Source organism: Harmonia axyridis, chromosome 1, assembly GCF_914767665.1.
Source record: "Harmonia axyridis chromosome 1, icHarAxyr1.1, whole genome shotgun sequence".
NCBI classification, from domain to species: Eukaryota; Metazoa; Arthropoda; class Insecta; order Coleoptera; family Coccinellidae; genus Harmonia; species Harmonia axyridis.
In genome coordinates this window covers 46,765,818-46,780,270 of record NC_059501.1, presented here as the reverse complement: position 1 = coordinate 46,780,270, position 14,453 = coordinate 46,765,818, and the positions used below count along the sequence as shown (strand labels likewise).

At 33.3% G+C, this 14,453-nt stretch overlaps 3 protein-coding genes and 1 long non-coding RNA gene across 9 annotated transcripts in view; 1 reads left to right on the top strand and 3 right to left on the bottom strand.

The window, feature by feature from the left end:
* The window catches only part of LOC123675744, a 244,034-nt gene that overhangs the window by 193,202 nt on the left and 36,379 nt on the right, over window positions 1-14,453 (bottom strand). The gene's annotated exons all lie outside the window — the stretch shown is intronic.
* LOC123676340 lies at window positions 199-4,171 on the bottom strand. Its single transcript, XR_006746924.1, has 3 exons — window positions 4,114-4,171; window positions 3,481-3,575; window positions 199-475 (listed from the first exon to the last, which is right to left on the bottom strand). It is a non-coding gene; the product is annotated as an uncharacterized LOC123676340 (long non-coding RNA).
* Window positions 9,664-11,055, bottom strand: LOC123676156. The gene is made up of 2 exons (XM_045611917.1): window positions 10,573-11,055; window positions 9,664-10,226 (listed from the first exon to the last, which is right to left on the bottom strand). Exons 1-2 carry the CDS (start codon window positions 11,032-11,034, stop codon window positions 10,176-10,178), a joined length of 513 nt encoding a protein of 170 aa, XP_045467873.1. The 5' UTR covers window positions 11,035-11,055; the 3' UTR covers window positions 9,664-10,175.
* On the top strand, window positions 12,075-13,339 carry LOC123676224. The gene is made up of 2 exons (XM_045612035.1): window positions 12,075-12,494; window positions 12,841-13,339. Exons 1-2 carry the CDS (start codon window positions 12,177-12,179, stop codon window positions 12,889-12,891), a joined length of 369 nt encoding a protein of 122 aa, XP_045467991.1. The 5' UTR covers window positions 12,075-12,176; the 3' UTR covers window positions 12,892-13,339.

The following is a 14,453-nucleotide window of genomic DNA, read 5'->3' as shown; positions in this document are numbered from 1 at the left end:
TTCGGGAATAAATTTACCTGGCGCCCATTTTATTAACTATTATATCTTACCATTTTGAAGAATCCCCCCGTCTCCACTGAGGCAAGCCGCGGATACCTAAGTAGGTAGTTCAGGTAAAAACCTAAATTTTGAGGTTGCAAAATTTTGAGTTAACACCGTATATAAATGCATTGACGAAAGGTGAAATAAACGTAGAAATCGACAACGAATGTTTAATAAGGCAAACTGCGGCATTTCACAATGTAAACAAAAACACTGTTTCAAGCATTTCAAGAAGATGGCGAAACGATGAAAGAATTAATAAAAATTCAGTCTCAGGACATCTGAGAAAGTCAACTGCCCAATAGGATGCTGCTTAGTATAACAATTCAAGAGCAAATCCATTCTCAACAATAGTTGATGCTGTTTCAGCAACACATTTTCTAGAAGACTGTCGTACGCGCCGTCGCAGAGTAGCACAGTCTGAAATGTCTCGCTGCAACAAGGAAACCATTATTAAACAACAGTCACAAAGAAGCAATCGGATTTGCTTTAGAACACATTGCCCATGAAGAACAATTTTGCAATCGTGTTATTTTTACGGATGGAAAGGTTTTCCAATCCTAAAATTGTGGCAATGTTTAACGTGTTTATCGCTCACCGAACTTTTCGCTCCTTCGAGATAGGCTGATTCATGACCTGATTTTTCGTAATGAGTGCAGTTTCCTCTATACCATTTTCCTTATTTTTAAAAACGCATATCAAGCTGTAGAGTAAAGATAGATAGATAGTTTCTCAGTAGTCAGATGTGGATGGATGTGAAGACTCTTCATCAAATCCTTCCTTCAAATCATTAAGATGCCAAATTCTCTAAGATTTATTGGAGTCATCTTCTTAGTCATAAGACAAATGATCAAGTTAAGACTTAAACTTAAATGATCCGATATAACGAGAACTAATTCTTGAGCACCTTATTTGGTCATCTTTACCCAATAACTCAATATATATTAACGAGGACTAAGTTTAGCGAGAAAACATTTTGAGTTATTAGATACGGTGTGATTTCTATGCCACTCAATATCACCAACCTTATAAACCTTCGATTCTCCTCGCGGTTTTCGAGTATACGGGGTGTTTCGGATTATTTTGACATTTCAAGTCCCATATTTCTGTGGTATCTGTGGACAATTTGACTGTCAGTGTCATGTTAATAATAAATATTCCATTTCGATATATGAAAGTTCTTGAGAAAGTTTGCAGTTTCCAAAATTGTTATTAATATTTAAATAAATGCCGACAGATAAAATGCAAAGTCTTCGGCGAATCAAAAATTCGATAGGTATTTGTCAAAATTTGGAAATTAACATTGATATCATCGAATGCATTTTCCTCAGTTCAGGTTCGTTTGAAGGGATGAATGTTACTTTATTTCAGGAATTTTTCGTTTATTTTCCACAAACTATAAAACTACATTCCCTTTCGTGAGAATTTGAATCTATTGCGACAGATGATGGAACTACACAAAAGAGAACAGAAGCTTCATTCATCAATTCAGTTTTGGATTGAAGTAAAAGTTGTGCTACTATGAAACAGTATTAAACAGATGCAACAACTCCTTATAGATAATTCACAATTGGCTTTATTACTGGAAAAAAGAGCCAAGTTAGTCAGATGACATTCAAAAGTTTCCATGTGTTTTTTGAATATCTAAAATATACACTTTTACGACAGAGGAGTGCAAAAATATAAGTGACCACTCCGTTTTTGAAGAATTTGAGTGCAGTGCTGTTGAATTTATAATGAATAAGTCAAATCTTTCATACTAATAATTTCAACTATATATACCCTGTTATATTATTTGCCGCTCAACTGAAACATGTATTAATAAACCTTGGAAATAAGAGACTCTCAAACTTATATCCTGATTCCTCAAAAAGGTTCCACCAAGATATTATAATTGCTTATGAGGTAACATAGGCCATGGGTATTTGAAAGGCAAGTCTATTCATTCTGTCTCTTTTTACTTTATTATAGATATACTGAATATTTCTAAAAATAAAATTCACTTTAGATGTGAATTAATTAAATTTGGACTTAGGCATCATAGAGAAAGACATATTCTTCTGAATTCCATTATAAGTCTTTTGAATTTTACTTTTGAAGATATTGATTTCAATAACGTATAGAATATATCAGTTGAAATACTAGTCAAAATGTTACGACAGAAATAAATTTTGAAGGATCATTCAGTATATGAAGAATTTTAACATAGCAGTCACTTTCGAAATTGGTATAAATTTTCAAGCAATTCAATGAAGGTATAAAATACTTTAAAAAGCAAATATTTATTGAAAATTTCCATGTCATGAATGAATGATCAAATTTGTATAAAAATGTAGATACCTATTTGTTCGCTAAAGTTTCCAATATTTTAATCGTTATAGGAATAGGAGCTATATGGCCATTTCAAAAATGCTATCCTACTGATTTATTCATTGCTTTTCATTTTGGTAAAAATTAAATTATTCATTGATTCAGATCCAAAGTTAACATTTGAAAAAATCAAGTCAGTGTAGTTATCGAACCTACTAATATGGGTCAATAGTATTGGCCGATACAATTTTAGTACCGATTTCAAGTACTCAGGTCCTTTTGACTGAAGTAAAAATTGAACAATGATCTTTGTATCTTGAAATGAGTTTTGCTCTTTTCCACTGTTCAACAATGAGATAATTATTAAATTGACCCAAGAAATTAACAGAGTATGCTATATCAGGACTAGTTAATACTGCTATAGATGTTAATAAACCTATTATTTCTTATATGGTTCATCATTACAACTCTCTTTTGTTGAATCAAAATTCAATTTAGTTTTCAAAGGAGTTTTCACATGTTTACAATCAGACATGTTGAATTATTGCAATACATATTTGAAGAATATAATCGATAGCTTTACTACCTTTTCCATAATTTCTAGTAATATTCATCCCTAATCATTTTTTAGCTTCCCCTAATTTCTTTATCTTAAAATTTTCACTTAAATCTTCTATCAGAAAATTCATTCAGAATTAATATTAGTTAAAACAAAAAAGTCATCCACGTACAATGCAACAATAGTAAGCAAGTTATTTTTTAATTTATGTAAATACTATGCTCAATTGTTGATCTTTTGAAACTTATATCTATCAGAATTTTATTTACTATATAGGGCATAAATTGCTCTGTTTAATTCAATTCTGAGTAAAACCCAGAGCCAAAAGTCTTGTTCTATAACATAGCATCAATACAATCGTCAGATACTAAAAAAACTCCTTAGTTCGTCAGGAATTTCTAATAGGTCCTTCAAATTGTTGCAATTATATTGTATTTCTTCACAAAATATGGAATACAAGAATAATTTGCTGCTCAACTGAAAAATGTATTGATAAACCTTGGAAATGAGGGACTTCTTATAACCTAATTTCTCAAAGATGTTACACTTAGATATGGTATTACGATTACTTATGATGCAACATCAGCCATGGGTATCCGAAAGGTAGATCTATTATTCATTCTGCCTCTTTTCAGTTTGTTTATTATAACTATACTGAATATTCCTAAAACAAAAATCTCACTGTAGATCTTTTTATAGATCTTATCGAACGATTATGCAGATTCAATATTTGTCAAAACTGAAAATAAACATTGAATGCAATTTCTTTATTTCAGGTAGTATTTCTATTAATGAGTCAATTGAATAAATGTAACTTCATTTCAGGACTCACAAGTAAATATCCAATGGAATGATAGCCCTTAAAATATATCTATTATTCTTTTTAATTGACTTACAAGAATATCAATATTTTCATCGGCAAGACATAAAATGACAAATTTTCTCTCAAAGTTGAAATTCAGAGAAAAATATGCTAATAATTGTCTAATGTAACTATTAAATAAACAGAAAAAGGACTATGAAAAGGATTACAACTTAACTAACAAACATAAACTTTTTTTGTCAATTTTTCCCACCCAATCATCAATTAAATTTGGACTTATGCATCATACATTTCTCTATAAAGAAGAAATGTGCTAATTTAAAATCTTGATGTTGGGATTATATTATTATTCAATATTCTCTAAAAATTTTTTACAAACCTATAAGCATGGATAACTTTCTTGAAAGACTGATAATAACGCTCACATTTTGATTATTCATTTCTCCCAAATTCTTCAAAGAGAGAAATTGCCATTTCTGGAAAAATGAGATCTGAGAATTTGGTTGATATGGGTTATTTTTTATTCATTATTAAAGATATATACAATATACGATTTATATTTTAACAAAATTTTAAAAAGCATGACAATCTTTGTTTATGGTTATGATCACAGAATAATAAATATATGTTATGATGAGGTTAATCCACACTAGGGATGGGAAGAGATCAGAAAACTATCGACATATATTGTATCGATATTTTCTAACACTATCGAAATGTATCGAAATATGTAAGAGTAAAATATCGATATATACCGCTGTGATATTTTGGTGTGAGAAAATTCTGTTGATTTGAATAAAGTTTTTCTATCATAGAGGAGAATAATAAGATTCAGATGACAAGATTCAGTGGAAAACGACATATTTAGTAGTTTTATTATGGAGTATTTTGTCCTCCTGAACATTCATAGGGACATTGATGTTGACGAGGACGAGGTGATTACAAGGGTTCAAAGTTTTAACCCAGTTTATACCAGGGTCCTTTTAAAAGGATCGCTACAAAAATCTGTATTACGAGAGTTATTCTTTTTCGTCAATGATGTCAGATACATGTATCTATTCCCTGAATATTTATCCTCTTGTGGTTTATTTATTAACATTCCCTGAACTGTTTTTGATTATAAAAGTGCAGGTTTTAAAAGAGCGATTCAAGAATGGCGGCTACAGATAAGTGGAGGTGAGCAATACTAGATTATTGTATGATACTTTGTTTCCGTTTCTAAATGAACTTATTAGGAATAGAGTTAGGTTCATCATCAATATGAATTTCGTTGCATTCACTGTTTTTTTTATTCATAATGGCTCCGTAAATGTTGTCGTCCTTTATAAAGGACCGTGGTATTATGTGCTATGATGATATCTCGATAATACAATTTGACAATTTATCTGCTTTTGCAGTTATTACAAACGTCCATTGCGCCTTCATGAAATACTGGAGGAAATTTAAAAAATAGAACATGATTGCGTGACACCACATGAAATTATTTTGCTACCACCTGAAAATGCGAATGCCGTAATTACAGATGAAAATCCCGGAATCGAGGATGAAGTTACTATTCAAAATCTACCTAGTAGTAGTCTAAGGGCCGAAGCCGAAATCAAACGAAATGATGAGTATTCTGATGAAAATGACCTTCCTTCGTTAGGAGTGCTGAAACTTTTCCTCCAACAATAAAAAGAAAAAAGTCGTATTCATGGAAAAGCGGTGAAACTATTTTGAAAAATATACCGAACTTTTTCAAACCAATTAATCCTAAGAATAACCTCACACCAGTACAGCAATTCAGACAATTTTTAGATTCCGAAGTTGTCAAAATGATAACCCAGTATACAAATTAATATGCTTCCCAGAAAGGACGCATTGGAGATGTGACATCCGATGAGATGATGTGCTTCATTGGGGTATTGTTGGTCAGTGGGTACAATACTATTTCCAGAAGAGCTATGTACTGATTGTGGTAATTAGCTCATCCAAAATGCAATATCGAGGAATAGATTTTCGTACATAATGCAAAATCTGCATTTTGCTAACAACTTACATTCGGACAGCACCAACAAATTTTCAAAGGTTTCACCTCTTTTTTCAACTTTGAATAAAAAATACATAGAGTTAGCAACACCAGAAGAGTTTCACAGTGTTGACAAATCCATGGTTCCGTATTATCATACTGAATAATACTTTGGAGTACCTACAAATACCATTGAATGTATTCACTTTCCATAATAAAAGTAAATTTGACATTCCAAATAGTATGTATTTTATATTACCAGGGTCCTTTTAAAATGACGGTTGGTTTTTCGAAAACTAACAGAAATGTTGTGGAACATCATTCACCAAATTTGTTTGAATTCGACTTCCTAAAGTTTAAAAAAAAAGTTTCGGCAATATATGGGTTGAAGACCAAATTAGATTTTGTGTTGTAGTTGTCAATTGTCTTTTTTTTTCATATTAAACAATCTAATTTTTTTTTTTCAACCTGAATGATTAAATCCCTGATAAGTAAATAATGATATTATAATACAATAAATACATAAGGGTACAACATTTTTTGCGAAATTCGAGGCTTTATTGTAAAAAACTGGTTATACATTTATAATTCAAAGCATTGCCCATCGCTGGTCACTACTTTCTCCCATCTTTCGGACAGCGTACGAATTGAAAAAACTGGTCATCTTTTGAAGCGATCCACGAATCGATCCAAGTTTTTACTTCTTCATAAGATCAAAAGTGTTGGTCAGCCAGGCAGTGTGCTATTGATTGAAACAAGTTTTAGTCCGAGGGAGCAACGTCTGGAGAATACGTCGGGTAGGGTTGTGGGATAGGAAATCCCATTTTAACGTTTCCAAGTATATCTTGACTACTTTCGCAACTTGGGGTCGAGCATTGTCATGCAGTAAATAATAATTATAATTAAAATGTTTATTTGACCCACATACAAAACTTTCTTACAATCTATATAACATTATGTACTAATTAAACTAACAAGAGTTCCATTAACCCTCAAAATGCCAAAAAAAACATTAGAAAAAAAAATATATATCTTTCCCGAAGGCACATCCATTGGCAAGCCACTGGATCTGCCTTGTGTGGGAAATTATTATTTCATTTACTCAAAAACAAAACGACACTCAAAGAGAAGCAAATCCCGATTATATATAAAAAGAAAATACATCTCATCTTGAAAGGGAAGAAAAACTGAGCGAGCAGGTACATTATCTAAACATGAACAAATGAATTTTTTATACAGAGCATTTCTTCGACCACTCTTGCTGACATCATTTTCAACCAATTTTTGATTTTCCTCTTGAATTCATTATGAGTTGCAGAATTTTTTATTGTTGTTGGAACCTTATTGTAAATAAAGGGGGCTAGGTACGTATGTGAACTCTGACCTATCGTTTTTATTGTTCGAGGAAAAATAATCCAATTTCCTCCATTTCTGGTACTATATTGATGATCATTGAAGCTTACTGTCATCAAGTTCTTTCTCTGGTGAATTGTCAGAGTCAAGAAAAATAGTTTTCGCAGGTCCATAATTCCACTCTCGGCGAATAAGCGTTCAGTCGAACACAAAAAAGGTTTCCGAAAAATTATCTTGATCAACCACTTTTGTGTCACTTCTAGTTTTTTCAAGTGAGCTTTTACAACAGCACCTCATCCCAATATTCCATAAAGCAGATGAGGCTGGACCAGAACAATGTAGAGCCTCCTCGGCAGTTTTAAATCGCAAAATTCTCTTAAATTCTTGAACTTCGGGACAAGCATGCGCAATTTATTCACCAGATGATCAACCTGATTATTCCATCTAAGATGAACATCCAAACAAACACCCAAATATTTGAATTTATACACTGCATTGATCTCACGTGAACAGCCGCATTCTCTAAATGATAATGTTTGGAAATTGGTCATTCCAACAGAGGTGACAGAAAAGGGCATGAAGCACGTTTTTTCATAATTTAGGGTCAACAATCGAGAATCGAAAAAATCTTTCATTATCATGAAATCATCTTCCGCCAAACTCCTCAGTTCCTCCCACGTATCAGCTTGATAAAATATAGCGGTATCATCTGCAAAAGCAACCAATTCACCCCTACTATTTAGAGAAAAGATGGAATTCATGTAGGTAATAAATAGAAGAGGACCCAATATTGTACCCTGCGGTACACCACATTGAACAGTAGAAAAAGAACAAAAGGAGCTTCCAATCCGTACACACTGTCTCCTACCAGTCAAATAGCTTCTGTACCAATCCATAGCCCGACCTCCGACTCCATAATCCTCCAATATTCTTAATAGTTCTCCATGATTCACCATATCCAACGCTTTTGCTAAATCTATAAATATAGAAAGACAAGGCTTAGATGAATCAAGTGATCGATAAATTTTGGCTGTCAAATTTGCGAGTGCATCCTGTGTTGATTTGCCGCATCGAAATCTGAATTGTCTTTCATTCAAAATTTTACAATCTTCCAGGAATTTATAAGTTATTTTATGAATTATTGTTTCCAAAACCTTGGAGATACTTGAAGTCAAGGAAATGGGTCGGTAGTTATTCATCTGTTCTCGAGACCCCGACTTGAAGACCGGTATTATGATACTTTCTTTAAGTATTTCTGGAAATATACCCGACTCAATAGACATGTTGACTATATGTGTAAGTGGTGACAAAATATACTGCGCAACGGATTTAAGTATGTTTGAGGTGATGCCATCCAAACCAGGTGCCTTGTTGGATTTCATGGACCTCACGACTGCCATGATCTCCTGCTGATCCGCTGGCTGAAAAATTAGCTCAATAGGGTTTTTTTCATTAGGAATTCTATTGTCATTAGATGTTTTTAGTTTTTCCGCTAGCTTCGGTCCGATATCAGAAAAGAACGAACTAAAAGCCTCCGCTATATCTTTGCTTTCATCAAGCATAACATTATCCTGTTGTATTAGATCAGGCTCTCTGTTGGGTTTGTTATGTTTATTATTGATAAAATTCCATAATTTCTTCGGTTCATTCTCATACTTTAGCAATTTCGTTCTGTAGTATTCCTTCTTTGCACTCCGTATGAGTTTTTCGAGCAAATTTTTATAGGTTTTATATTTAGTAATAAGTTCTGGGTTCAGAGGGTCAATTCTTATTTTTCGAAAAATCATATTTTTCTCATTAACCGACTTAACTATTCCTGGAGTAATCTAGCCCTTACGCTTCATCTCTATTTTTCTTTCCTGTCTCTCAAAAGTGCTTTCTGAAATATACTGTTTGAAAACCGTTAAAAATTCTTCAGTTGATTTGTTTAAATCCCTCTCCTTCAGGACATTGCGCCAATTATGAGATGCCAAGTGATTATTAAGTTTGTGGAAATTAAGATACTTTTTAGTCCCCTCCTTACGTGCTATCGTTTCGGATTGAATCCTTAGGAACAACATTATCGGATAGTGGTCAGTTATATCACACTGCAAAACAGCCGTCGAAAAATCTTCTTCTCGCATCTCAGTTTTTAGAAATATATGGTCGAGACAGGTCGAACTGTTTGGTCTTGTCACGGAATTAATCAAGAAATAAAACCCTGCTCGCACATTACATTTTGATACTCTTCATCTACCTCCTTGCCCGACAAAATATCAAAATTTGTGTCACCAATAATAATATTAATGTGATCTCTTTGCTTGTTTTTCCGGAAAAAATCCGTGAAAAATTCATTGAATAATTCTTTAGAAATATCATGTGGTCTATAAACTGCTATAAGATTAATTACACAGGAGCCAAAAAAAACCTTTAATTGCATTAAATTCAAAACACCACCAGTAAAAGTATGGCATTTAAACTTCATATCATTTCTTACATAAACAACAACACCATCATTCTGGTTAACACTACCATTGTTATATACTAAGCTATAATCGTAAATTTGAAACATTGACACATCCACGATTTTCCATGTTTCAGTGAGAACTATAAAATCATATGAACAATCTATCTCATTCAGAACTAGTTTTAAAGAGTCAAGATTTTTATTTAAACTTCTTATATTAACATGGAACATCTTTACATTGAAATCGCGCTTTACCCTCACAAAATCATTCAAATCTTGAAAACCAGAGAAAATGTCATTATTTGATTTGTGAATAGATGTTATATCAAAATCTTCAAGATAATGATCCATAATTATGCAATAGTATTTGAAGATCTATAGTCCGTTCTTTCACGTAGCTTTTTAATTTGGATCTCATACAAAGGACAAATTTTATCAAGTACAGAGTGATTTACATCATATCTGGTTTTGAATTTGTTATTATTTTCTACACAGTTGATACATGAAAATTTTTTGGACTTACAGTCTCTGTAGTAATGAGAATCAGGACACTGGGAACACTTGGTGGGGCCGTTATATTTACAGTCACTAATTTTGTGGTTGAAGCCATAACATTTATAACATCTTGATACTTTCAAATTCTCCCAAACAGAACATCTTTGGAGTCCGATATATATTCTGCCTGCTGAAATCAATTTTTTGAATGCTGAACATTCTATTATACCGTATTGTGATGTATTATTTCTGTTTATTTTAGCTAAAACTAGGTCTAGTTCATCTGTTTCCTCAAGAAATGAATTTTGGTTTCGAATTGCCTTTATAATATCATCCTTGAAAAAGTCTTTCTCTATGTTCGACACAACAATGCTGGGTTTACGCATTTTCGTTTCTTTTATGTCATAATTTTCTCCCATTTTTGAAGCCAATTCATCTCTCATTTTATTGGTAGATCCATTTGAGTTACATTTAATTAACACACAGCCATCCCTTCTGTTCAATAACGAATTTATTCCTACTGATAGTTCACTCACATCCAATTTATCCACTATATCCTTCCTTGTTCTAGAGCAATCCTGTTTACTTTTCGGTTTGCATACAATGAAAGGAACGTTGGGTATGGATTTATTTCCGTGGTCTGCTCTCTTATTTACGGCTTCCGCATATGTGAACTGGTGGCTTGAAGGTGTTGTAGCCAAGTTATCGAATTCTTCGCGAAGTTTCTTGAGATCCTGTTCTAGAAGTCTTATGATTTCTTTCTTACTCTCTATAAGGTCATCTTTAGTCTCTATTATTTTATTAAAAAGTTCGACGGATTCACCCCTCAAGCAGGACTGGCAGTAAAATTTCATGACGTGTTTGACTTTCAATTCAATCACTGTTATTTCCGATGATGTCAAATTCGCACATTGTTTACAAACATTCCGCGAACAACCATCACAGCTGACCACCGGTAATTTCGATGAGGCGGATTTTTTGCATTTCACGCACTCCATCACCTGTTCTTCTTCCGCTATCTTCACTGGGAACAGATGTTGATTTTCACATTTTCAGTAGACGAAATCAATTCATCTTCTCTCTCGTTGTATTGCGGTGGTTTGTCTTTCAATGCTCGGTACAAACGCATTAATTGCGTTCGATAACGATCGCCTGTGATTCTTTCAGTCATAATATACTACGCCGAGCTGGTCCCACCAAATACTGAGCATGACCTTAGAACCGTGAATATTCGGTTTGGCCGTCGATGTGGAAGCATGGTCGGGATATCCTCATGATATTATGCACTTGGGATTATCGTAATGAACCCATTTTTCGTCTCCAGTCCCAATCCGATGCAGAAACCCATTCCGTCTTTGTCTTGCAAGCAGCTGTTAACAAGTAAATAAACGCCGTTCAAACTCCTCGCCTTCAACTCGTACCGCACTCAATTTCCTTGTTTCTGAGTCATTCCTATGTCTTTCAGGCGTTTTGAAATGGCTTTTAGTGTCACTCCTATTGATCCTACAATTATTGTTGCGTCTGACATGAGTATTGATCAATTATTGCCTCCAATTCTGCATCTTCACAAAACTTCTCTCTTCCACCGCGATGCTTGTTTTCGACATCAAAATCACAATTCTTGAAGCGTTGAAACCACTCTTCTATTTATTTATTTATTTATTTAATCAAACGGAACAAGCCATTTTACAGATGTACCAGAAAATAACTAAACCTAGACATAAACAATATCGTTGGTACGTTCTTCCACCAATATCGTTCTCACTATGGGTATTTGAAAGCATTCGATGAACCTCAGCCGCGGATTTCTTCATATTTTACCAGAAAATTGAAACCTCCCGCAAATGACGAGAATTTGGCAATTAATGCGTTTGTACCGAGCATTGAAAGACAAACCACCGCAATACAACGAGAGAGAAGATGAATTGATTTCGTCTACTGAAAATGTGAAAATCAACATCTGTTCCCAGTGCAGATAGCGGAAGAAGAACAGATGATGGAGTGCGTGAAATGCAAAAAATCCGCCTCATCGAAATTACCGGTGGTCAGCTGTGATGGTTGTTCGCGGAATGTTTGTAAACAATGTGCGAATTTGACATCATCGGAAATAACAGTGATTGAATTGAAAGTCAAACACGTCATGAAATTTTACTGCCAGTCCTGCTTGAGGGGTGAATCCGTCGAACTTTTTAATAAAATAATAGAGACTAAAGATGACCTTATAGAGAGTAAGAAAGAAATCATAAGACTTCTAGAACAGGATCTCAAGAAACTTCGCGAAGAATTCGATAACTTGGCTACAACACCTTCAAGCCACCAGTTCACATATGCGGAAGCCGTAAATAAGAGAGCAGACCACGGAAATAAATCCATACCCAACGTTCCTTTCATTGTATGCAAACCGAAAAGTAAACAGGATTGCTCTAGAACAAGGAAGGATATAGTGGATAAATTGGATGTGAGTGAACTATCAGTAGGAATAAATTCGGTATTGAATAGAAGGGATGGCTGTGTGTTAATTAAATGTAACTCAAATGGATCTACCAATAAAATGAGAGATGAATTGGCTTCAAAAATGGGAGAAAATTATGACATAAAAGAAACGAAAATGCGTAAACCCAGCATTGTTGTGTCGAACATAGAGAAAGACTTTTTCAAGGATGATATTATAAAGGCAATTCGAAACCAAAATTCATTTCTTGAGGAAACAGATGAACTAGACCTAGTTTTAGCTAAAATAAACAGAAATAATACATCACAATACGGTATAATAGAATGTTCAGCATTCAAAAAATTGATTTCAGCAGGCAGAATATATATCGGACTCCAAAGATGTTCTGTTTGGGAGAATTTGAAAGTATCAAGATGTTATAAATGTTATGGCTTCAACCACAAAATTAGTGACTGTAAATATAACGGCCCCACCAAGTGTTCCCAGTGTCCTGATTCTCATTACTACAGAGACTGTAAGTCCAAAAAATTTTCATGTATCAACTGTGTAGAAAATAATAACAAATTCAAAACCAGATATGATGTAAATCACTCTGTACTTGATAAAATTTGTCCTTTGTATGAGATCCAAATTAAAAAGCTACGTGAAAGAACGGACTATAGATCTTCAAATACTATTGCATAATTATGGATCATTATCTTGAAGATTTTGATATAACATCTATTCACAAATCAAATAATGACATTTTCTCTGGTTTTCAAGATTTGAATGATTTTGTGAGGGTAAAGCGCGATTTCAATGTAAAGATGTTCCATGTTAATATAAGAAGTTTAAATAAAAATCTTGACTCTTTAAAACTAGTTCTGAATGAGATAGATTGTTCATATGATTTTATAGTTCTCACTGAAACATGGAAAATCGTGGATGTGTCAATGTTTCAAATTTACGATTATAGCTTAGTATATAACAATGGTAGTGTTAACCAGAATGATGGTGTTGTTGTTTATGTAAGAAATGATAATAATAATAATAATAATAATAATAACATCCATTTATTTCCAAAATTGTTATAAATAACAAAGAGAAAACAGGTCCATAATTCCTAATTCAAAAAAAAGAGAAAACAACAAAATTCTAAATATACTTCAATATGCAGTATTCCTTGAACTCTGTTATAGAGTAGGGTTCACAATCCATAATCATTGAAAAAAGTGTCTTTTTGAAAATTTTGAAGTCGAATATATTTCTTAGTATTCTCGGTAGATAGTTGAATAGTCTAAGGCACATGTAAAAAGTACTATGTTCAGTACTTGACAGTTTGTGAGGTGGAAAAAAATACTCGTATATTCTCCGAGTTGAATTTACATTCTTACAACTCTCGAAATATAATTTGTTCTTGTGAAAAAATAATAAGATTCTATAAATATATAGACCAGGCAAAGTAAGAATATTATTTTCTTTGAATACTCCACGGCAAGATTCCCTAAATTTCATGTGAAAAATTGTTCTTATAGCCAGTTTCTGAGTGAGGAAAACACGCTCCGCAGAAGAACTGCCCCCCCAAAAAATTATTCCATATGACACAATCGATTGAAAAATAGCGAAATATATCATCTTCAATGTGTTGAGATCCACTTGGTTTCTTAAAGCTCTTATCATATATATAATTGAATTTAATCTGGTTGTAAGCGTTTCACAATGTACTGACCAGTTCAAATGCTTATCGATATATACTCCGAGTAGTTTAGTTTGGGAGCCTATCTGAACTGTTCCATTATCAAAAGTTATATTGTCCGGAACTTTCAAGTTAGAACGACTACTCAAAAATATTACAACACTTGTTTTGTTCAAGTTTAGCCGCAAGCCGCAGTCATCACACCAGTTCTCGATCATAGACATAGATGTTGTTAAATTGGTCATCACTCTTTCAATAACTTTGGAAGATACTATAATGTTGGTATCGTC